General features: G+C 41.0%; 1 protein-coding gene across 5 annotated transcripts; it reads left to right on the forward strand.

Moving 5' to 3' along the window:
- Positions 1 to 57: 57 nt before the first annotated feature.
- Positions 58 to 24,923, forward strand: LOC149311667 (ATP-dependent DNA helicase Q1-like). Of its 5 annotated transcripts, none has more exons than XM_089527623.1 (15): positions 58 to 164; positions 1,950 to 2,034; positions 4,625 to 4,819; positions 5,607 to 5,786; positions 9,787 to 9,893; positions 10,747 to 10,945; positions 12,204 to 12,370; positions 18,345 to 18,426; positions 18,604 to 18,752; positions 18,839 to 18,956; positions 19,033 to 19,171; positions 20,376 to 20,467; positions 22,154 to 22,373; positions 23,183 to 23,312; positions 24,241 to 24,923. In XM_089527623.1, the coding sequence occupies exons 2-15, from the start codon at positions 2,016 to 2,018 to the stop codon at positions 24,415 to 24,417; spliced, it is 1,974 nt and encodes a 657-aa protein (XP_089383749.1). In that variant the 5' UTR covers positions 58 to 164; positions 1,950 to 2,015; the 3' UTR covers positions 24,418 to 24,923. The 5 variants fall into 5 exon arrangements, with proteins under 5 accessions (XP_089383749.1, XP_089383752.1, XP_089383751.1 ...); XM_089527626.1 differs by lacking the exon at positions 58 to 164 and adding an exon at positions 686 to 704; XM_089527625.1 differs by lacking the exon at positions 58 to 164 and adding an exon at positions 727 to 777.
- The last annotated feature ends 838 nt before the right edge of the window (positions 24,924 to 25,761 follow it).

The raw sequence follows: 25,761 nt of genomic DNA on the forward strand, positions 1-25,761 counted from the left end.
AGGGAGGCGGCAGCCAATCAGAGGAGAGCGCGGCCCCGCGGGCGGGGATTGGCTGGGAGAAACCGGAAGTGGGGTCGGAGGGACAAAAAGATGCCGGCTGCGTTAGAGTGAGGGAAGAGGAGGAGGAGGAGGAGAGGGCGCTGGGAGGACTAGGGAGAGCGGAGGTAGGCGAGACTCCTTCTGGAAAGCCAAGGTCTTGTCTTGTTGTCTGCTATTAACTGCCCTCAAGCAATTCATGGCGACCCGGAGGAGGAGGAGGAGGAGGAGGCATCATCCTCCTCCTCATCTTCCAGGACACTCGCCTTCCTCGGAAAGTGGCGGAGGCTCCTCGGTCCCTGGGGACGCTGTGCCTGAGAGCTCCTGCAGGGCAGAAGGGGCTGGGCTGGATCAGGGCCCTTCTTGGGGTCTCCTCCGACTCTGTGGCTCTAAGGCTCCCTGCCCTGCTCTGCTCTGAGTGGCTCCTGTAGACTGAGGCTCCACAGATTGTAGCAGAGCAGATGACAAGCTGGCATTTGGAGAGTCCCCTGCTCCCGGGTTTAGAGTCTAAGCAAAGCATGACCCGAAGGAGAAGGGAATGGAGGGGAAGGGGGTCGAGCGCAGTGCTTCCCATCCTCTGGCAGCAGCTGGGAGGGAGGGAGGGAGGGCTGTCTGGTGCTTTCATGGCCGCCCTTTGCATTCCTGTCCTGATCGATGTCTGATCCAAGGTTTGGGAAGTCTTTCCTCGTTTTCTAGATTGGATTTATGTGGCCGTTCTTTTTGTTTCCTTTCTGTTCAGCAGTAAGCCTGCCTTTGCTCTTTCTTCCTACCTTCTTCTGTAATTCTCCCATGTCTAATGTTTTCCACTAGTAGTATGCTATCATCCGCATATCTTACACTGCGGATGTTCCTTCCTCCCATCTTTACTCCTGCTCCCTCTGAGTCCAGCCATGATGTTCGTATGATAGTTTCTGTCTACAAGTTAAACAAATAGAGCAACCATTTGGTTGGGAAACCATTTGGTTTCTCCATATTCTGTTCCAAGAGTAGCCTCTTGTCTTAAGTGCAGATTTCCCATCCAATGCAGTTGCACTCCCATCTCTTCTAAGAGCATTCCATAGCTTTTCATTATCTGTTCAGGCAAAGACTTTGCTATAATCTGTAAAGCACATGCTGGTTTTCTTCCTGAATTCCTTGGTTCATTTACAGCCCTGTAATTCTTGTAATACTTCCCTTTATAAGACAGGGAAGGGGAGAGTGACACTGTGGTTCTACCCACCATGAGGGTGATGGAGGTGGCGTTTGAGTGCAAAGAGATGACTGGCAGCCCTGCAAGGCTCTGGGATTAGAATAATTCTGCAGAGTGTAATCTGGCATTATCTCCTCACTACAAGGGGAAGGAGGGAGGGAGGAAGAGGCTTTACAATATCCTTGCAGTGTACTCCAGATGGCAAGAAGTGTGATAACATGAACAGAACCCTGTAAAATTCAGAGACATAGCCACGTTAGCCTGGAATACAGTATGCAAAAGGATCTTGTAGTGCCTTTGAGACTAAGTGAGAGGAAGATGTAGTAGATAAGCTTTTGTGGACTTGGACTCCTTCCTCAGATGTAAGATCTGGTAAGTTAGTTCTTATCAGTATGAGACTGAGTTACAGTCCAGTCTGCCCTAATAGCTGAAGGTGGAAGACAGTGGGATTTGCAGGTTGCCTACCTTTGGGTTCTCTACTAAGAAAAAGCAGGGTATGTATTAAACAAATAAATAACCTTCCCACCAAAAGTATTCATTTATATATTCTGTAACATATCAGCTGTTTCATTCCAAAGAAATGTACAGTTACTTATGATGGGTTAATTTTGTCTTTATGAAAGCTATTATGTTTGTAGACTGTCAGAGTTTTTTGTTTGTTTGTTTGTTTAAACCTTATTTATTTATTTATTTATTTAAATTATCCTTTTGAAATTCCTTTTAGGAAGAAACAGAGGATTGCTTTGGTCTGTACTTATTTATCAAGTGAGGTGCATTTTTGATACCGAAGATGGCAACAACTCTTTCAGGTAACCAAGTCTTTCACATCAGTTTATTTGATAATGTCAGCAGTGCCTATAAAATCTCTCCATTATCTAGAAAAGAAATGGGAAAATTGTGGGATAAAGTTTTTCACTTAATTCTCTGGATTTCAGCCAAACTGTATAAAGCTGAATGTGAAACAATACGGGGGCGATGGGAATCTGGGGAAAATAACTGGATATAGGAATCTCATGAGAGATTAGGTCTGACACGTGTTAACACTATGTGATGCTGGGCACACCTGATCTTGTCTGTTTTCAGAAGCTACTGTATATACTCGAATATAAGTTGACCTCATGTATAAGTCGAGGGCAATTTTTGGGGACAAAATCGTGGATTTTGATATGACCTGTGGATAAATCAAGGGCATATACTGGGGCATGTTAAAAAAGATCTAAAGGGGGAAACAAAGCACAATTTCCCTCCCTACTTCTCCCTCTCTGGACCTCTCCCAAGGGTCACAGTGTCAGCATGGAAAATGAGGAAACTAACCTCAGAGCGCACATACACACTCTCTCTCTCTCTCCCCCCTCCCTTTACTACCAGGATTTCCAAGGCTCATGGCTTGCCAAATGGGGTACAAACCTCTCTCTCTTTCTCTTCCCTTCACCCCCAGGATTTCCAAGGCTCATGGAGTGTGAAACAGGGTACAAACCTCTCTCTTTCTCTTCCCTTCACTCCCAGGATTTCCAAGGCTCATGGCTTGAAAAACAGGGTACAAGCCTCAGCATACTCTCTCCCTCTGCCTTGCCTCACCAACTGTTTGTTAGCTTTGGCTATGAAGGAAGGTTGAGGGATAAGGTACATAGAGTGAGAGAGAGAGAAGAGAGTGCGGTGACTCAAACAGGGAAGCAAACTCTCTTTCTCTCTCTCTCTCTCTCTCCCCCTTGTAAGCTCTGCTAGGAAGGAAGGCTGAGGGATCACACACACAAGAACGCACATGGATTCAAACAGGGAGGCAAACTCTCTCCCTCCCTTCCTCCCCATCTCCTTTGTCTCATCAGCTGTTTGTTAGCTCTGACTGCGATGGAAGGCTGAGGGATAAGACGCACAGAGAGAGAGAGAGAGAGAGGAGAGTGCTCATGGGGACTGAAACAGGGAGCTGTTTAAAGATCCCTGGCTACAAAGGAAGGGTGGGAACTTCTTTTAGGAACTTTATAACCAGTGTTAACTTATTGCCCCATATATAAGTCGACCCATAATTTTGGAATCTATTTGGGGCATTAATTTCTCAACTTATAGTGGAGTATATACGGTAAGCAGGGTTGATCTAGTTAATTCTTTGATGGCTGAGCACTCCACTCTCCAAGTAGGCTAGGAAAGAATCCTGCTAGAAACTGGAGAGCTGTTGCTGCCTGTGAAGGAGAGGATCACAGATTCTTTAGAAGTCTGAGTAAAGCCAACCAATCACAGCTCTTAGAATGCTGACCAGAGGATGGAGGTACTAAGGGGAAGAATATAGAAAGAGAGACGGATGTTAACTGGTCAGATAGGGCCATCAAAAATAGAGATAGAGACAGATAACAGAGGCCAGTTAGGAATAGAGACTTATGTGGGAGTTGAGAGTGTACTGAAACATTAGGTAAAGACTTCAGGTAAAAATTGTTACTTTGATTGTAACTGAATTGTTAGAGGAATTGTTAGTAAATAAACCTTTGTTTTGTTGTTCTACACCTATGTATTGAAATCTTTTATTTAAATGGTTAAAGTAAGAATTGGTCATGCATTACCACCTTGAGCCCAACACAGACCATATACTTTTTTTCAGTGTTGAAGTTACTTTAGAGTAAGGGGTTTGGAGCTGTGAAAATACTGAGTGACAGGAGTCCAAGGGTTGGTGTCTGAGTGAATAACTTGGAGATGGGATCTGTCACGCTGCTAGTCACAGCTTTACACTACTGAGATGGTTGGGCCAATGGTCTGATTTAGGGGCAAAAGGGACGGCCTCGATGGGCTGCCCCATTTAGGCTGGATTGGGGCCATGACAAACAAACATGTGGCCCCAATCCAGCCAGCTTCCACCTCAAATAGGAACAGAAAAGATCCACTCCTATTTGGGGTGAAAAAAGCTGCCCCTTTGTCTCCGGAGAGGTGTGTGGCATCTAAATGCCATGCCCCCAAGCTGGATAGAAGCCAGCTGGTGTGTAATCACCAGCGTAGCTTTTGTCCGGCTTGGGGGGCATGTCTAAATGCCTCACCCCCAAGCCAGAGAGAAGCCAGCTTTACTGGGCCTTCTGTTTCAGCCCTTAGTTTGAGGCAGGTTCCTGTGTTAAACCAGGGATGGGAATCATGTGGGCCTTCAGATGTTGTTTGACTGCATTTCCCTGCACCAGCAGCCAATAGTGAGATGTTGCGGTTCAGCAACATCAGGAAGGCCATGTCGAACACTTTTTTTCAAAGTGAGCGGAAAGGAGGAGGAATGGGTAGGCAACCTGACTGCCCCATAAAGTTTCTGTCTCCTGGAGGATGAGAGGAAAGAGCAGGAGGACTCCTTGCATTGAGTCCTAGTTGGGTTAACTGCCTAGTGAAAATGAAGAAGACAAATGTTGAAATGTGTACATTCTCCTTCCGCTTTAGTGCTGCAAGAGGAACTTGCTTCTGTTGATAGTGAACTGCAGGCAGTGGAGCTCCAAGTTCAAGAACTTCTGGAACGTCAGCAGGAACTTCTTAAGAAGAAGACAGTCCTCACAAAGAAAATAAAACAATTTTCTGATACTGAGAGTGGGAGCAGCAAAAATACTGAATCAGCAGCAGAAAACTGGAACAAGGAAGGTGTGCAAGATAAAATGCTGTTACATTCATGTCCTTGTGCTGTCATTTAAACTGTTTGCAAACACTAACATTGAAATATATGTTATAACCAGGTATGGGGTTTTTTGAGTAATCATTACAAGGTTATTTCTAAGTGTGCAACCAACACAATTTTCCTAATAGTTTGGTTATTCTGCTCTTCAAGTTTAAATGATATTTAAGTACCAAAGTTCATGTGGATGCAGAATAAATATTGCACAGTTAACATATGTTCAGTTCCCATCAAATTCTCATTTGAATCCGATTATTTCCCAGTTAATTTAACAATTAAGTTTGTCCCAGAAATGGCCATCAGTATGTCTTCCATCCATCCATCCATCCATCCATCCAGAGATAAAAGGAACCCTACATTTCAGCTGGTATCTTCACATTTTATTTGACAATGCAGGTGACATACCCAGAAACTCCTAAGTCCACTTCTGAAGGAAGTAATAGCTTGCTGACCTTAGGTGGCTGTATTCATCCCACAATAAGTTAATAGTTGGTTGGGGGCCAAGAAGAGTAAAGGGCAGGCACAAGGCAAATGGATACTCTTATTCACTGTGTGCAGCTTTCCTGTTGGTTGCTTTAATGGCCCATCATGAACTTATGTGTATCCTGCACCCAGTACTTAACATTTTGGGGACTGAAAAGTTACCTTGGTAGAGGTTTTCTAAAACTCCTTTGTAGAATGTGACTTGTCACCTATTTTTCTGTTCTTTCCAATGAATTCCAAGATGGTTTTAAAATTGCTATTTCTTTTTTATAGATTTTCCATGGTCCACAAAGGTCAGAGATATGTTGCAAAGTAACTTCAAGCTACCTAGATTTAGACCTTTGCAACTGGAAACTATCAATGTTACAATGGCAGGAAAAGATGTGTTCCTTGTTATGCCTACGGGTGGTGGAAAGAGTTTGTGTTATCAGCTACCAGCAGTCTGTTCTGGTGGTATGTACACCAGTTTTATAAGCAAAACAGCACTGATTATACAAGTATTATGTTGCTATGTGGTTGGAGGAGGTAAAATATAAGATAAGTGATGTTATGGCTAGTGTTTTAGTAAGATAATTTCTGTATTCCACTGAAATATTTATGCTCATCAGTTTACAAAACGTAAGTTACCTTTGAATCACTACCTCACTACCTTGAAAAACATGCTCACAAGAATTTTGCATTCACATACTGTGATGTTGACAAATAGTGTAAACCTGGGAATCATGTTGAAATTGGCCAGTGCACCAAACTAAATTGCATCTTCTTACACCAGTCTACCACATTCATTAGAAATTCTACAAGCTAATATTTCCCAGTTAAATAAGGACGATCCATAAATACCATTGATGATGGGCTGCATAGTCAGAACATGAAAGAGAATTTATTTTTCTTATGAGGCTTAGGTCCTTTGTTCTCCATTGTCTTGTCAATTATCTATAACTTTTCATATTGTGAGTTGAATGCTGATTTAGGCACATATAATTAAGATGGCAGAAGTTAACTTTCTTGCCCCATCCTTTGTGGTAATCACCCCCCCCCTCCCAAAGAGGTTGGGAGATTACTGGATGGGATAGTGTTAGATGGGGCAGGAGGGGCAAGTATCTGAAAATCAAGCAAAAACACTTCCCATTAGAAGAGCTGTACTCACTGAAGTTATATTTCTTCAGTTCTTGTTCCATTTTTCTCTGTTTTCTTTCCAAATTTTTCCCAGCTCTCCCAAGTTGTGTCCCATTCAGTGGAGCATTTCAGATGTCTATAGAATAACTTTGGTTCAGTTTAATAGCTGAATGAAAGGAGACAAAAATCCCCTGTGCTGTGTGATGATCCAGAAGCTTTCATTGGCACATGTTATTTATTTAAAGTATTTCTGTATCACTCCCAGCCCACAGGGACTCCTGAAGAGATGAACAAATAAAAAACAACAAATAAAAACAAATTGCTAAATTACTAAAAGCAGTCCCAAAACAAACCCAGGATCCAATTTTAAAATAGTTAAAACAGCAATTTCAAACACTGAGTGCCTTGTGGGACAGCATTATTCTGGCTATCCAGTGAAAGCTTAGAAGAGATGGGGCCAGCCTAACCTCTTTGGGTAGGCAGCTCCACAGTTGATGTGCTGCTACAGAGAAAGCCCTGTTATGTGGCCTGGCCCAGAGGGACCTTGAAACTGTGGTACACGCCCTGGTAACCTCGAGACTGGATTTCTGCAATGTACTCTACATGGGGCAACCCTTATACCAAACCCGGAAGCTTCAAATGGTGCAGAATATGGCAGCCAGGCTGGTCACTGGTACGCCCAGGACCAGCCATATAACACCGGTATTAAAAGATCTCCATTGGCTGCCCATCCGCTTCCGGGCGCAATATAAGGTGTTGGTAATGACCTATAAAGCCCTAAATGGCTTGGGCCCAGGATACCTGAAGGACCGCCTCTCCCCATACTCTCCGCCCCGCACCCTCAGAACATCTGGGCAGCAATTACTTAGGATTCCCGGGGCGAGATTGGTCTCCACTACCAGGAGGACATTTTCCATTGCCGCCCCGGCCCTTTGGAACACGCTGCCCATAGAGCTCCGCTCAGCTACCTCCCTGGCCCAATTCAGACGGGACCTAAAGACCTTTTTGTTCCGGACCGCATTCCCTGAATAAGGTCCTATAGGCCTCCTCTGCCGCACTGGCAACGGGACTGGCTAACCTGGGGCCTTTTGTTTTTATGTTTTTTGTAATTGTGGTATGTTTTTAATTGTTTATTATTGTATTTTAATTGCTGTAAACCGCCCTGATCTGATGGAAGGGCGGTATATAAATAAAAACTTTATTATTATTATTATTATGTGTACCCACCAATCTAACTTCACAAGCTGTTGGGTTATGCAAGAGGCCTTCCTTTGAAAATTTCAAATCTCTATCAGGCTCATAGGGGAGGAGATGGTCTTTTAGATACCTTGGCCCCATGTGGTTTAGGGCTTTGTGGATCAATACCAGCAACTTGAATTGAGCTCATGAGCAAACTGGAAACCAGTGCAAGACGAGTGTTATGTAGCCTCTAAAGTGCACACTTGACTTAGCCTGGTTGTCGCATTTTGCACTAGCTGCTACTAGCTGCAGCTTCAGAACACTTTTCAAGGGCAGACAAATGTAGAGCGTGGGGAGAAGGTTTAGCTATGGATTAAGAACAATCGTTGCCTTAACTCCCAACCAAAGGAATGAAGCCAGTGCTAAATCAAAGCATAAAATGTGAAGCCAACATCTTATTCTATGGGTTGGAACCAATTTAGGCACATAAAACAGCAGGCCAAACCAGACTTCACTAACCCATGCTCTTTGTGGCAGCTGCTAAACTGAAAGATGGAAGTGCCACATCATCATCATCATCATCATCCTATTTATTTATATCCTGCCTTCTTCCCGGTACAGGGACTCAAGGCAGCTAGCAAAATTTAAAACATTCTAAGTTAAAGCAGAATAAAACCTTTAAAATACAAAGTTTTTTAAAAATTAAACAGTTCATACGATTAAAACATTACATTATTAAAATTTAAAACTCTTTAAAACAAAAACAAAACAGCACCCATGCCAATATGCAAACGCCTGGCTATATAAAAAAAATGTATCTACTGTTGAAAAGAAAGCAAAGATGGAGCCATCCTGGCCTCTCTAAGGAGGGAGTTCCAGAGATTGGGAGCAGCCACGGAGAGGGCCCTCTCCTTGGTTCCCACCAAATAAGCCTGAGAGAATTGTGGGACAGAGCAAAGGGCCTCTCCAGATGATCTCAAGACTTTAATGGGCTCATACAGGGAGATACGGTCCTTCAAATAACCTGGACTCGAGCAGTATAATGGTCCAAAACCTTTTATTTCTTTAAAAATCCCAACACACATTTTGGGTGGCAGGGAGGGTGAAGAAAATAGTTTGTAACTGCTCAAATTAGCTTTTTTTTAAACCCAACATAATTTAGCCTTATCACTATTTGGCCTTCTTCAGGGGCTATTATAAAATAGACAAAAACACATTTATTATAATTGTGATATTGAGACAACATATAAACCGCCTATAAAAACACAATTTCTTTAAAATTAAATAGTTTCTATTATACATATGAGTATATAGATACCAATTATCAGACATTTCTACAGTTGCAGTCTGCGCTCTCAATCAAAGTGGCCTTCTGTTTATGGGAAGGAAGGAAAAAAGTCTACCAATGAGTTCATGTTTATGGATTTTTGGAGAAGGCTTCATCAAAGAGAACCAATGAGAAGACATAAAATGTAACCTATCCCCAGAATTACTTAGCTCTGTTTTATCTAGCTGATGCAGTAGATCAAAAAAGTTGTATATATTCTATAACCATTTATTCTAGAATTTTTATATTAAACATTGTATCTCCAAATCTTCATTTAAATCCCCCTTTACATTTCAAAATCTATTCTTCATCTTTCCTCTTTAAATAAATTCTCTTTTTTATTACTTATCATCTCTAGTACCTAAAAGCATATATCGGTTGCTGAATGTTTTATTTGTGCAAAAGCCCAGTGGTGCCCCTATTCTATTATTTTTCAAATTGAAAAGATGTTCTGATATTATTTTTTGACCTATTGTATCAGCTAGCTTTAACAGAGCTGAGTAACTTTGGAGTCAGCCAGAATAATACTGTTCCGCATAGCCTTCAGTGTTTGAAATTGTTGCTTTAATTGTTTTAAACTGGATTCTAGGATTGTTTTTAGACTGCTTTTAAGATTTTTTAAAGAGTATTTTATTGTGCTTTAAAATATTTTTATCTTTGTGCTCTTTTAATTGGTTTTCATTTGTTCATCACTTTTGGAGCCCTTGTGGGCTTGGAGGTGGTCCAGAAATACTTTAAATAAATAAATAATTGCCATGTGCTAAATGCAGTAAGGTGAAATCTTTCCAGGGACTAAGACAAAAGATCTTTTGTTTGTTTGTTTGTTTTAAGGTTTCACGCTTGTGATATGTCCTCTTATCTCACTTATGGAGGATCAGCTAATGATGTTGGAACAACTTGAAGTTTCTGCAACTTTACTGAATGCATCAAGCAGCAAGGTATGACTGACTGCCATGCAGGGTGGCTGGATGCCAAACTCGGATATTGGCTCTTGGCATGCTGCCTCTTATTTGAAAGCTGTGTCCATAAATGACTGCAGTTGTTTTTATTTATTGGTATGAGTTTTGAAAATTGTCAGTGAAATACGGATTGGCAAGGGAAAAATAATAGTCTTTACAACTTTCTTTACCTAGTGATAACAGATCTAGTTTGTCTCTTTGTTGTTCAGTTGCACAAAAGATTAAACAGTGTGGAATTCAGTGCTTAATTTCTAAATGGAAATTTCCAACATGGAAATTACACGTTTTGCCTTGGAAGACAAGCCATATTTTACTTTTTCTGCCCCCAGTATCCCCGAAATTGATGTTGGAATGGCGTCCTGTCTTCATTGTATTTTTTAAAATCTGTTTTGGAATTTTCCAGCCTCGATTAGGTGTAGGTAGTGCTCTGTGAGCATTAATAAATTTCATGTAAGGAATAATTACTATAAGACCAGATCAGGCTGGTATTTGAATGATTTGGGGCTATGTGGTTGCTACTGTCATAAGAAAGTTCAGGTGCTTTCTCATTGGTTGCAGGGAAGTAATTTTCACCATAATGTGCTCATTGAGACTTTGTTAGCAAATAGTTATCATCTTTATATATTTGCAATATGTTTTCCAGTTTTTGGCAGAGATTACCTGCTGAGACACAATTCTGGGATTCAACCCATAATCAAGAGTCTACTAGGTGCCTCTGGAATTTTCTAACATAAGAAGCAGCATTATTATTTATTGTATGCTGTCACTTTAATGCTTTCATGCCTTCAATATGTAATGAGTGTTTTGTCATGCTATTCTTCTTCTGAAATAGGAACATGTAAAATGGGTCCATGCTGAAATGCTGTCCCACAGTTCACAGCTAAAACTCATTTATGTGACCCCAGAGAAGATTGCAAAAAGCAAGATGTTTATGTCGAAGCTGGAAAAAGCTTATCAAGCAGGAAGGCTTACACGCATTGCGGTGGATGAAGTCCATTGCTGCAGCCAGTGGGGACATGACTTCAGGCCTGGTATGTCTATTTAGAAGGAGCTTACATCTGGACAGGCAGAAGTCCCACTCCTTTCTCTAGGGAACGTAAATATCATTGCTACTGTTTTATCTTCCCTGGAAACGTTGTCTGCATTTTATTACACATTTGTGCTAGGTAAGATGTAATGGGTATACAGTTGTTTATTGGCAGAGCCCATGTTTTCCATATGAGGTTTCACCAGCATTGCCTTTTAGACTTGGGAAAGAACTCTCTCTCTCTGCAGTCCTATAGAGTTCTTGCCAGTTTCTCTAGGCAACAGTAAGCTAGATGGTCTGATTTGGTGCAAGGGCAAATTCCCCACTGTTCAAAGCCAGCCTTCTCTATCTTGACTCCCTCTTGATTTGTTGGTCTATATCTCCTGACATCCCTACTGAATAGGAATTCACCAACTGCAGGACAAAACTCAGCCCAAAATGTAGGGCACTTAAGAAAAACGGAGGACCTTAAATGTCCTACATTTTGGGCTGAGTTTTGTCCTGCAGTTGTCCTACAGTTTGGTCTCAAATTTGTCCTACATTTTGTCCTAGGTAATAGTGGACAATTATGGCAATCCTACACGTAGTGCATGCACCTCTGTAGCAGGACACATACAATAATGTTTCTAACTGAAAGCAACGTTCCTTCTAAAAACTATAATTTCAAATGATGATGTGCTTTTTACCATTCTTATGGGAAACCTTCACATTTTTGAATCAGCCATTCTAGGAGCCTTGGTGACACAGTGGTTAAAGCCTGTAATGCAGCCACAAGGTTGTGAGTTTTATCCCAGGGGCTCCTCCATCTCAGAGGATGTTTATTGTGGCTTTTTCATTGCTCTTTATTAACTGAGAGTAAACTTTATACCACATATAACACTCTGCAGCAGTCTAGCAGTAGAGAGGAAGATGAGCAATGGTGGTAAACTCAGAGAAACATACCTACCATTACAGATTCTATTCAGGAATCTACAACTAATTGTTAGTCTCAACTAGAGTAGACCAACTGAATTAATGAAAATTTGAAAAAACCAAGAAATATTTAAGTACAATTAGTCTGTGGTTTTAACGTTTGGGTTTAATTTAGGATTTTTCAGAACTAAACTTTGAAAATCACAAGGTTCTACAGTACTGAGATTTGGTTAGTTAGACGTACAGAATCATTTTGCCACTTACTAAGTATTAGAAATATAGTGGTGATAGTATTAGCAACTTGTATTTGTTTGTAACATTTCTGTTTTTAATCTTTAACTTCTGTCTAGATTACAAATTACTTGGTATATTAAAGCGCCAGTTTCCCAATGCACCTTTGATTGGTTTGACTGCAACTGCAACTAGCCATGTTCTGTGTGATGCTCAGAAAATTCTTTGTGTTCAGAAGTGTATTACTTTCACAGCCTCATTTAACCGACCCAACCTGTATTATGAGGTATGTCTATCAAGTCTGTCTCGTCTTGAAGAAGGTAATCTATTCCAAGACTGTCTGAGAAGCAAAGCGCTCAGTCTAATTTACTAACAAGCAAGAATGAATATTTATGATTTAAATTAATTTAATCCAATTAAAGTCTTCTGTTCAAGTTTAAATCCTTGTGTTTGCTATTGGAGAGAACTGTGAAGTCTGAGCATTATTAAATATAGGTCTGAACCTAATACAGGTTGCGTATCCCTCATCCGGAATTTCAAAATCCGAAATACTCCAAAATTGTCCACATCTGTTAATATTAGTGACATCTTTGCTTTCTGATAATTCCTTGTACGCAAACTTTGTTTCATGTACAAAATTGTTAAAATATTATAGAATCATAGAATCATAGAGTTGGAAGAGACCACAAGGGCCATCCAGTCCAATCCCCTGCCATGCAGGAAATCCAAATCAAAGCATCCCTGACAGATGGCTATCCAGCCTCTGCTTAAAGACCTCCAAAGAAGGAGACCCCATCACCCTCCGAGGGAGTGTGTTACACTGTCGAACAGCCCTTACTGTCAGGAAGTTCTTCCTACCGTTGAGGTGAAATCTCTTTTCCTGTAGCTTGCATCCATTGTTCCGAGTCCTGTTCTCTGGAGCAGCAGAAAACAAGCTTGCTCCCTCCTCAATATGACATCCTTTCAAATATTTAAACAGGGCTATCATATCACCTCTTAACCTTCTCTTCTCCAGGCTAAACATCCCCAGCTCCCTAAGTTGTTCCTCATAGGGCATGGTTTGCAGACCCTTCACCATTTTAGTTGCCCTCCTTTGGACACGCTCTAATTTCTCCACATCCTTTTTAAATTGTGGTGCCCAGAACTGGACACAATATTCCAGGTGGGGCCTGACCAAAGCAGAATACAGTGGCACTATTACTTCTCTTGATCTAGACACTATACTTTTATTGATGCAGCCTAAAATTGCATTGGCCTTGTTAGCTGCCACATCACACTGTTGACTCATGTTCAACTTGTGGTCTTCTTGGACTCCAAGATCCCTTTCACATGTAGTTTCAGTCAGCCAGGTATCTCCCATCCTATATCTGTGCATTTTATTTTTCTGCTCTAAGTGCAGTACCTTAACATTTCTCCGTGTTGAATTTTGTTAGCTTTGGCCCAGCTTTCTAGTCTATACAGGTCATTTTCAATTTTGATCCTTTCCTCTGGAGTATTAGCTATTCCTCCTAATTTGGTGTCATCTGCAAATTTGATAAGTATGCTCCCAATTCTGTCATCCAGGTCATTGATAAAGATGTTGAATAACACTGGGCCCAGGACAGAGCCCTGTGGGACTCCACTGCTCACTTCTCTCCAGGATGAAAAGGAGCCATTCTTGAGCACCCTTTGACTTCAGTCAGTCAACCAATTACAAAGCCATGTAACAGTTACCTTGTCTAGCCCACATTTTACAAGTTTGTTTGCAAGAATGTCATGGGAAACCTTGTCAAAGGCCTTACTGATATCAAGATATACTATATCCACAGCATTCCCTTCCATCTACTAAGCTGGTAATTTTATCAAAGAAAGAGATCAGGTTTGTCTGGCATGACTCGTTTCTCTGAAACCCGTGTTGACTTTTTGTGATTATGGAATTGCCTTCTAAATGTTCACAGACTCTCTGCTTAATGATCTGCTCTAGAATCTTTCCTGGTACAGATGTCAGACTAACTGGACGATAATTGTTGGGATCCTCTTTTTTCCCCTTTTTGAAGATGGGGACAACGTTTGCCCTCCTCCAGTCTGCTGGGACTTCTCCTGTTCTCCAGGAGTTCTCAAAGATTATTGCCAATGGCTCTGATATTACATTTGCAAGTTCTTTTAATACCCTTGGATGTAGTTCATCTGGTCCTGGAGACTTAAACTCATTTAGATTAACAAGGCAATCCTCTACTATCTCTTTACTTATTCTGTACTGAAATTCCCCTAATCTGTCCTCTGCTCCATTATCCTCAGGTTGAGCACCCTTTTCCTTTTCTGAGAACACTGAGGCAAAGAAGGTGTTGAGCAGTTCTGCCTTTTCTCTGTCCCTTGTTAACATTTTGCCATCTTCTTGATGCAGTGGCCCTACCATTTCCTCCTCCTTACTTTTGCTGCGGACGTATCCAAAAAAGCCCTTTTTGTTGTTCTTAACCTCTAGCAAGCCTGAGTTCATTCTGCGCTTTAGCTTTTCTGACTTTACCCTTACACATACCTGCTATTTCTTTGAATTCCTTTTTCATGATTTCCCCCCTTTTCCATTTCTTATACATGTTCCGTTTAAAACTTAGCTCAGTTCCTTAGTCATCCATCCAGGTTTCTTGAGACACCTCCCATTTTTCTTTCTCACTGGAACTGTTTGAAATTGTGCCTTCAGTATCTCCCTTTTAAGAAAGTCCCATCCGTCCTGAACTCCCTTCTCTTTTAGTATTTCTGACCCCAGGATCACCCTCGATACTTCTCTAAGTTTACTGAAATCCGCTCTCCTAAAGTCGAGTATGCGTGTCTGTCTATGCCCGACTTCTCCTTTCCATTGTATAACAAACTCCAGGAGAACATGGTCACTTCCACCTAATGATCCCACAACTTGCACAGCATTAACCAGGTCATCCTTGTTGGTTAGGATCAGATCTAAAATAGCTGACCCCCTTGTTGCCTCTTCCACCTTTTGGACAATAAAATTGTCTTCCAGGCAAGTGAGAAATATGCTAGACCTTGAGGATTGTGCTGAGTTTGACTTCCAGCAAATATCAGGATAATTGAAGTCACCCATCACTACTATATTTCTCCTTTCTGAGTGTGTGGTCATCTGTTCTAGAAAGGCATCATCCAATTACTCCATCTGACTTGGGGGTCTGTAGTAGACTCCCACCATAACATCCTTGTTCTTTCCCTCCCCTTTAATTTTTATCCAGATGCTCTCCACCTGGCTTCCATGATTGATGTCCTAGATCTCTTCACTGATGTAAATATCTCTGACATATAGTGCTATTCCTCCTCCTTTCCTGTTTGGCCTATTTCTCTTAAAAAGGTTATACCCCTCTATTTCCACATTCCAGTTATGAAACTCATCCCACCAGGTTTCAGTGATGCCTATTATATCATATTTGCTTTGCTGTACTAGGAGTTCGAATTCATCTTGCTTATTTCCCATGGTCTGTGCATTAGTGTAGAGACATTGCAAACCATGAGTCTCCTTTACTTGCTGCCCGTGCAAGATTTTTTGCCCCCCACTGTTGGGTCCTTGCACTTTTTTTCTTGTTTCCTCTATGTCAGTTTGACTATTTTCGCCATCCCTTTTGCTTTCCTTAATATTGTCTCCCTCCCCCAGGAAACTCAGTTTAAAGCCCTCTTGATCAAGTTCTTGAGACTGTTGGCAAAAACATTTCTTGCAACTGGCGTGAGATGCAACCCATCCCTTGCAAGAAGTCTTTCCTCATGGAACTGCAGCCCATGATCGAAGAAACCAAATCGTTCTCGGCGGCACCATCTGCACAACCAGTTGTTCACATCTGCTATTTTCCTCTCCCTTCCTGGACCGTGTCCTTCAACTGGCAGAAGAGACGAGATGACAACCTGTTCATCCATTTCTTTCAGCTTCCTACCAAGCACCTCATAATCCCTTTTGATGTTCTTAAGTCTGTGCCTTGCAGTATCATTGGTTCCCACGTGGACCAAAAGGAAGGGGTATTGGTCAGTAGGCTTGACCAGTCTTGCCAATCTCTCTGTCACCTCATGGATCTTTGCTCCGGGGAGACAACACACCTCTCAAGACATCTTGTCAGGCCTACAAATCACTGCTTCTGTACCCCTCAGCAAGGAGTCCCCCACTACAACCACATGTCTCCTCCAAGGCTTAGCAGCGACTGTTCCCTCAGGTGGGACTTTCAGGCTCCCTTGCTCTGTCCCTGAAGTCTGTTCATGCTGCTCTTCCTCACCCTCCTTAATAAGGGAAAGAGCTTCGAATTGATTCTCTAGCTGCAAGCTCCCAGAACAATCCCTTCTTGGCTTACTTCTCTGTGTGACATTATGTATAAAATTACATTAAGGCTATGTGTATATGGTATATATGAATAAATTTCATATTTAAATTTGGGTTCCATCTCCAAGATATCTCATTATGTATATGCAAATATTCCAAAATCCAAAACACTTCTGGCCCCAAGCATTTCAAATAAGGGAGATTTGATCTGTATATTTTGGGCTAACTACTTTTTAATTCATTTATATTTGTGACTGGCAGAAGTGATTTATAAATTCCATTTTTAAAATAATAACTTTAGGAGTTTTGGGGCAGAGGCTGGAACTATTTGCTACTTCTAAAAAGTATAAACACTTAAGGTTTTGGTGAAAATCTACACATTAACCAAACTGTGTAGATCAATTCCTTTGAGCCAGTCATTTGGGATCTTGAAAGACCTAGGTAATGTGGAAAGGCACAAGGACCTATGGACTGATCTGCTATAGGAGAAAGAAGCTATAGAATTTAGACACTATGGCGGGTTACAGACCGCCCATTTGGGGCGGGCTGTACCCGCCCCTTTCCCCGGTGTATCGGGGCCTCAGCTGGTTGAACGGCAGCCGCTGAGGCCCCGAGCCGCCGCTTTTCAAGCTGCGGGGAAGCAGCAAAACGCTGCTTCCCCGCAGCCTGAAAAGGGGTGTCCTTGGGGCTTCAAGCCCCAAGGACACCCCGCGGCGGCGGGGAGAAGGAGAAAGGGGCCGCTTGGCCCCTTTCTCCCTTGCTTCGCTGGGCGCAGCCGTCTGAATGCTGCGCCCAGCGAGGCAAAGCGGCGCCGCAAACCAGGAAGGCGCTCCGAAACGGAACTCCTTCCTGGTCCGCGGAAAGGGCGCACTAAGCGCCCTGGTGCTGACCGACGACGTCACATCCACGCCACCCTGTATAGAGGCGACACGGTCGTGACGTCGTCATGGCGGCCCCCATGTGGAAGGGGGGCCGCCATTTTGTACGGACTCAGTCTGTACTAGGGTTAGGGGGTGCGGAAGCACCGCACCTTCCTAACCCTAGTACGGACTGACTCCGTACTTTAATGGCGGTGTGTAACCCGCCTATATAATCAGAATGTCCAGCTTTGGCCCCTTTCCCTCCAGGACTTGTTTAATCCATTTCTTGCTGAATGTGGTTAATTTAATTAGTGCTTTTCTGAGTTTCAGCTGATATGAATCCATACCAATTTTTTATATTAATTTGGAACTTCTTCCAAATTTATTTCACACAATTGCCTATATTAATACCTGTTTTATGACGTGTGCTGGACTAAGAAGAAGGAAATGTTTTGTGTTATCTGTTGCATCTTAATCATTGGATTCATAGCATTTAATTTGTTACTTTTAAGATATCAAAACATAATGCAGGAAAAGTGTTAGCAAACTATAGTTATGTGTACTCTCACACTTCTATCTCTCCTGGCTCCTCAAGTATTCTATTCTGCAGTAGGACCAGACTTTGTAGTACAAAAAGTATGCCATCTCAAGGATATGGTTCAGCTGTATTATATATCTATTCTCTATTCTTGTTTGATTTATGCAGAGCGCTACACTAAAGAAGCCTCTGCAAAGCATAGCAGGAGGCAGTTTCTAGCCTTAGATACATTTAAGATTAAAAAACAGCCTGCAGTTGTTTTGTTAAGACCATGGTAATCAACTGTTGTTGTTGTTGTGTGTCTTCAAGTCGTTTCCAACTTACAGTGACCCTAAGGTGAACCTACTACAGGGTGGTTTTTTTGGCGAGATTTATTCAGAGGGGGTTTGCCATTGCCATACTCTGAGGCTGAGAGAGAGTGACTTGCATAAGATCATCCAGTGAGCTTCATGGCTCAGTGGGGATTAGACCCATGGTTTCCAGAGTCGTAGTCCAACTCTCAAACCACTATGCAACACTGGCTCTCACAAAGCACTAAATACAGGACTATAAATGCTTTAATGCCTTGTTTATATTACAGGTTCGAGAAAAGCCATCAACTGCTCAAGATTTCATTGAAGACATTGTGAAGCTCATCAATAGAAGATACAAAGGTCTTTCAGGTGAGCGCACTAAAGAATAAATGCTAATTCTTGAGCATAATAGCATCTATAAGATGCATCTGTAGGAGACCACCTTTACAAGGTGGCACTTTAGCTTCTTCGTATGCCCTACCTAAGGCCAACTGTTAGTAAGGCTTTTCTTTGATTTCATCACTCTTAATAATTTTGTTGATTCAGGAATTATCTACTGCTTTTCCCAGAAGGATGCTGAACAAGTTACAATGAGTTTACAAAAACTAGGGATCAAAGCAGGGACCTACCATGCAAATATGGAACCCAAAGATAAGAGCAAAGTTCACAAGCGCTGGTCTGCCAACGAAATCCAGGTGAACTATGTGATAATACATTTAAGTTTCTCTAGTTAAGTGCAATCCCTTGTGTCTTAATCTTTGTGATCTTCTGTTTCTTTCAGGTCGTAGTGGCCACTGTTGCCTTTGGCATGGGAATTGATAAACCAGATGTGAGATTTGTAATACATCATTCAATGAGCAAATCCATGGAAAACTATTACCAGGAGAGTGGACGTGCAGGTATATCCAGCTGAGGACAAATTCTACATAGATGTTTGTGTTTCTGAACAATATTTTTTACAGAATGTCATTCTAGGTCGGGATGACCAGAAAGCTGACTGCATCTTATACTATGGTTTTGGGGACATATTCAGAATCAGCACAATGGTGGTGATGGAAAATGTAGGACAACAGAAATTATATGACATGGTTTCCTATTGCCACAGCATGAGCAGGCAAGTGGTTGTGTTGTGTATGAGACAGAATTCTCTGAGATACTATATCTATTGATTTTACTGTAAAAATTGTACTTGCAGTTAGAGCCTTGGAGATGTCAAATGTTGATGAGAAGGATGTATATTAATATTGTAAAATGTATGTGCTACTCTCATTTAGACAAAACAAGGGCAGATGGAGCCCTCAAGACCAACCTGAGAGGCCCTTTGTTGTTTGCAGAATCTTGATTTTCCCCTATTTTGATCCTTATTTAGAATTTCTCAATGGTTAAAAATGGTTACAAAAATTTATAATGGTCCTTTCAGTGCCAAGCAAGGTAAACAATGATGTTTATCACACTATGCTCTTAAAGAGCTACTATTCCAGTGTGACTCCTCTAGCAGCCTCCTGTTGCATGCTGGGATTGGCAGTTTTAAGGAGCTGAACTTCTCTGCCTGAGAATTCTAAATACCCCTCCTTAAAACTGCCAATCCCAGCATGCAACAGGAGGCTGCTAGAGGAGTCACACTGGAATAGTACCTCTTTAAGAGCATAGTGTGATAAACATCAATGTCAGACTAGGTCACTCTCACATTTATAAAAAGTTCCCCACCACTAAGTGTTGTTTTTTGCAGGTCAGTATGTGTCTTTGACTCCTTGTAAACCATAATTTGCAAACTGAAAGCTAGCCTTGGACTTCTCTCCTTCGCTTCCTTTGTCAGTCTTAACCATGAGTTACCATGACAGAAGCTCAGTATGTTATGCTTAACCAGCACTCTCTTGTTAACCAGAATCTTACACAATTTGAAGTGTTTGAAACTCTGTTTGAGGGAGCCATAATTGCTATTATTATAGATCTAACACTTAAATGTGGATAAAAATGTCAAGGTAAGGGAGACTTTGTACTGTAGCAAAAAATGGAAAGGCTTCTCACATTGCTGAGGTTAACCTCTTACTTGCAAATCTATTAGTAGAAACACAGAATTCCATGAGTGCTTGATCATATCCAAATTTGTATAGTAAAGGAACTCAGTTTCTGCAGAGAGCCTACTTGCCCCCAAGTGAGATAATCTCACTTTTCTTACATTATTGCCAAAGAAGATGCACATTACCTAAAATGGCAGTTGACTATTATGATCCCTGACCATGCATCAGTTTGTGCTCTCTGTGTGCATACACACGTACATTTATTTCCTGCTTTCATCCTAGGATTTGTGTTTGCAGATGCCGTCGAGTCCTGATAGCTCATCACTTCGATGAGGCCTGGGATTCTGCCAACTGTAACAAAATGTGTGACAATTGCTGTCGAGAGGAGTGTAAGTAAAAAAAGCAGGAAATTGAGCAAAAAGAACAGCTACAGAAATGGTGAAAGGTCCTGAAGTTAAACTGCATCCTCACCATTTTAAAACAAGTCCCAAGTCAGCTCCATTTAGAGTGAACCAACAGGGATGGGTATGGAACTTAGCTTATTGTAGACTGTTCTCAGAAGGCAATTACTTCCATGAGAGAATTAATCTCATTCTAGAGAGAATCTCATTCTCTTCCATTGCTCTGATTTCCCATTTGTTTGCTGCAGGAGTCTACATAGGTTTTGCTTAATGTAAAAACAAGTAAAAAAAAAAAAACCAAATGCAACCACTCTTACACTAGAGGTTCATATTTTGTTTAATGTGCATGCCAAAGTGATGACTTTATTGTATAATGGATTTTACATACATTTAGTAGGGAATAGTCAAGAGGCAATCAGATGGCAATCTTAGTGCTCCTGTCATTAAATACCAGAGTCAAGGGCAAGTTCTAAGGCAGTGTTGTCAGCTTTATCTGCATCAGAGGGTACAGATGATGCTGCAGAGGAACAACATCGAATACCAAAGAGAGACATAGGGTTTGTAATGCATACTGGTTTTCTCTTTTATATTGACTTTCCCATTCATAGGGAGTGTTTTGTTAATCACCTTAGATGCTTCTAGCTCCAGAGGCTGAATGATTTAGATCTTTCAATAACATATCATTTTCTTTACACTGCAGTGGAAAGGAATGGAAGGTGTGAATCATTTATTGTAAACATTCAAATTATTTTTTGAAGGCTCCTAGTAGTATTTATGAGAGCAGTATGGTAAGGTGAGCACCTATGGTATGGGAATTGGCTTTACTTGATACCCTCTGACTGTATGTGATCACTGAGTTTGACATATGTAAGGTGTTCTCCCATAGGTTAGTTGGCTAGTGACCTCAAAACAGCTATGGGACAATATGTGGTGCAGATGACTTCTGGTTCTGTTTTTACTATCTTAGACCTTTCTGTTTTGCAAGCTACTTGAATATGGTAAATTTCTTTCACTCTTGCTCTTTATAGCATACTAGTGGTAGTATGTGCAACTGCAAGAGTTGACAAAAGACTCTGTCTTTCTTATGTTGCTGCTGTGTGTCTCCAAGGAGCTTATCATATTTTTAAATAACCTGACTTACCTCTTCCATTTTAAAGTTGAATGTGGGATGCAGCCGGGCTTTGAAAATCGGCCCTCTAAGCGTGGCTTCTAGCTGGGTTTTTGGTGGGATGCAGCTGGGCGGCAGTATCAATGGCATTTTCTGAGTTATAACACCTGACTGCACGCCACATTCAACTTTAAAACGTGATAAGCTCCCAAGTTATTTATGCTAACAATAAGGTGAACCTGTCACAAGGTTTTCTTGACCGAATTTGTCCAGGGGGGGTTTGCCCTTGCCTTCCTCAGAGAATGTGTGACTTGCCCCATATCTGGGCACCTCAATTGCATTTTGTAGAGAGGCGAGATATTATTATTATTATTATTATTATTATTATTATTATTATATCTGATAGTAGGTTTCCATGGCTGAGTTTGGATGGAAACCTGGATGATCTTGGCTAAGTCTGGGACAGAGTGTGCTTTTTAATGGCCTTTTTTATCCTCTTTGGCCCCATTGAGTACTTGAGACTAATACTTGTGTTTTCATCTTCTCTGTACCCAAATGGCATTCAGCATTTGAAAATATGAATGTGACAGGGCACTGTCAGGATCTCATCAAGATTTTAAAGCAAGTGGACCACATGAAGGAGAAATTCACTCCTCTAAAATTGACTGATGCCTGGCTTGGGAAAGGTTTGTCAAAACTAGGAGTACGAGATGTTGTTGCTCCCAAGCTTCCACGTGAGGTACTGGAGAGAATCATTGCCCATTTGATACTGCAGCAGTACCTGAAGTGAGTATAAAACCTTCCAGCTCTTTAGCTTTGTGAGGCATTATCTGAATACATGAGAACTTTCAATTAGCAGAAGGATGAGATCACAGACTCTGGTCCATCCCCTGCACCTGCTTGCCTCACAGAAGACCAGGATGTGTTGAATGGCAAGGTTTGAAGAAACACTCCCAGGCAAAAAAGAGAATTTCTGCTCCCAGAAGGCTCTGGAGGACACAATTCACTTTCTAAATGTAATTCCTACCCCCCCCCTTGTTGTTGGCCAGTCAGGTCTGTTTTAGAAACCAAAAAGGGTTTGGGGAAAGTACGTTTAGAGTACGATTGATGGCTCATCCTTCAATGGCTTCTAGGGCATTATTTTTTTGCATGGGAGGGGTCAGAGAGGCTTGTGTTGTGTGAAGGTAAAATGGAGGGCAAAGACATTGCCCAGCCTTGTGTTTTGGTTAAGCACACTTACAGTGCTCTATGCAGTTAGGTACCCTAATAAATGAACATGAGTAGGACCTTCTTTCCATTTCTCAGCATTGGGTGATGACAAGCACACATAGACTCATCTTTTTACCCTCCAATAATACTCACACATTCATTAACGTAGGGTTAACCATGTGTGCATCCTCAACGGCAAAGTATTTATGGCTCAGTAAGATTAAGCAACAGATGCCAAACATGGTCTTCCACTGATCACCAGCTAAGTCTGTTGCTAATACCAGAGATCCATAGAGTTTTGCCCTTGTTTCCATTCCGCTTCCTTTTTAAATTTCCATTTCCAGTTCTCCTTTTTCATACCAAGATGCTTTGTTTTTTTCTTGCAGGGAAGACTTTAGTTTTACAGCATTTGCTACAATATCCTATGTGAAGATAGGTCCCAGAGCTGATCTTCTGAAAAATAAGGGTCATGTTATCAATATGCAAGTGATAACAAGGAAAAACAGTATTGCTAAGGTAAGATTTAATTAAATATGGTTTTTAAAAAACAAATGTTTAACATGTATATTGAACCACTTTAGCTTTGAAACACTTGTCCCTCCTGTTTCTTGATTCTGTTGGATCCGTTATAATCTTATTTTCTGTATTTTCTTGATTTGCTTTTACTAAATGCATGAGATGGATTCAATTATGTCTTTTCTATGTGAGATGTAAATTAAGTCCTTAACTCAACAATCTTTCCATGAGGTATCAAATGTAATATTTATGGAGCAGGCTGTACCCTATATTAGGTTGATTTCCTGAGAGGGTTCAAAGTACTGCCAAGTTTTTGAGGTGTTAGAAAAATAGATTAAATATGATTTCTATAGTGGCAGGATTTCTATTTCTAGCAGTGAAATATCTTAACATGAACATGGGAAATTTCAAAATGAAAACAGTCTTCTGCTGTTTCTACTTTGTTGAGTAACAACAAATTACTCAGCGAATGCTCTACTTAACTGAGCAGTGTGGCTGTTAACTTTCATAACATCTTGGCTCTGCTACACTGCTGACAAGTAGAGTGTGAACAATTAGTTACAATAGTAAGTCTGAGACCAATTAGTAGAAACTAGATCACTTCAAATGGCACACTTCTGAAGAATGAGTTCTCAGGATTCACATTGACTGAATGAATCTGCAATAATTTCTGAACTGCACAACATAGACGGACCATGCATGCTTCTGGATTTCTGTGGTCTTAATAGCCCAGTATAAAATAAGTGTTTGGAAAGATGTTGTTTCTGCTCTTCATGCATCACATGGCGTGGGGAAATCCAGTAAACATGAAGGTGTCATGTGCCACAGTGCAGAAACAGATCTAAGATTGAAATCAGTGGTGTTCATGTATTTCAGGTGATACCTGGTTTGGCCCAGATGATATTCATAAAAATTGTTTCATCAACAGGTCAGATCACCTCAATTATCCAGTCCAGAAAGCCTGGTCCGAAAGAAAATGGAGGTTACATGCAAAAAACAGCAAAATGAACGTAAACGGACTCATTCAAAAAATCCCACCCAAGCAAAAAAGTCTAAAACTGCCATAAATGAAGAAGAGAGTGAGCTTATGATCATAGAAGATTGAGAAGGTGGATTCAAACATGTTTTGCACTACTCAGCTTGTCCTGTAGGGAAAACAAGGGCATACAGAATGCATTTTTTTTCTTCAACCATGCAGACATAAGAAATCACAGCAAATTGGTAGCACTGCAAGGATAAATGCTTGAAGAAAATAGTCACAGAAGCCAACAATTTCAGTTAGCGGCCACTACCAGTGTACAAACTTATTTTTGAACGTCTTTCCTTTTTTGCATGGCAGGATTTTCTTTGTGCAATAATTCTGCAGTGTCTGTTTTTAAGAGTATGGGGCAGACCAGAAAGAAGAATATCCCATCCGGAATCCCACTCCTCTGTAAATTCAAGAGCTCTATATGTTGTTTATTTTCAGCAAAATTCAATATGTATTATTTTTCATTCTCTTATCATGATGCAAAAAAGTAGGTAAGGACTGTATTTTATTTTTTTGAAAAAAGTTCAAAATTTGTACTTCATTCATCTTTTATACAATAAAAATATCTCTTTTCAAATTGTCATCTTGATTATTTTCCATTTATTTATTTATTCATTTAAAATCCAGTCCGTTGCCTAGTTATTTACTTATGGTGGAGGATTATAAAATACAACATTTTTTGTGTTCATCATTGTTTCAAAGAAGCACTACAGGAAAGATGAGTTATATGTATCTTTTCTTATTTTGTTACAAGAAAATCTAAAACTGTTAGCAATATGTTTCATGGATGAAGAATCAAAATAGAAGAAAGTGGTTAGGAAACAAGAGTGAGAGGTGTGTGTGTTTTAAAAAAGGTACCAGAGGGTGCTTGCCCATGGCTTTTCCATTCTTTTATTTTACTGTTTTTTCCCCATTTTTTCCAGATCTGGACACTGTCGGGGGAAGGACTTTGTGTGATTCATGAGAAGTAGGTCCCTCTACTACTACTCTGGAATGGCACGTAATAGCTTGCACCTCCTTGGCTAGATTCTAGCTGGGTTTGGGATGGGTGATTGTGGGGAATGATAAAGTTAAAGTAATAAAGTTGAGAGACTGTCAACTGTATGTTGACATACAAGTGGATCTTTATTTATCTCTTTAAAATACACTAATGGTTCCTTCCTCTCACACAGATTCCAGAGGGTGATGCTCAAGGACAGTTACTCCTCAAAAAAGAAGCTTAATTGTGGAATTCCTCAAGGCACCATCCTGTCCCCAATGCTATCTATCTATCTATCTATCTATCTATCTATCTATCTATCTATCTATGAAGCCGCTGGGAACTGAACCATTGCAATGCAATGCCTGCAATTCCTAGCTTTCTCAGACGTTCCAGCAGGATGTTATGATCGTGTCAAAAGCTGCTGAGAGGTCTAAAAG

Source organism: Sceloporus occidentalis, unplaced genomic scaffold (genome assembly GCF_023333645.1).
Source record: "Sceloporus occidentalis isolate IW3139 unplaced genomic scaffold, rSceOcc1.0.p SCAF_5, whole genome shotgun sequence".
Lineage (NCBI taxonomy): Eukaryota > Metazoa > Chordata > Lepidosauria > Squamata > Phrynosomatidae > Sceloporus > Sceloporus occidentalis.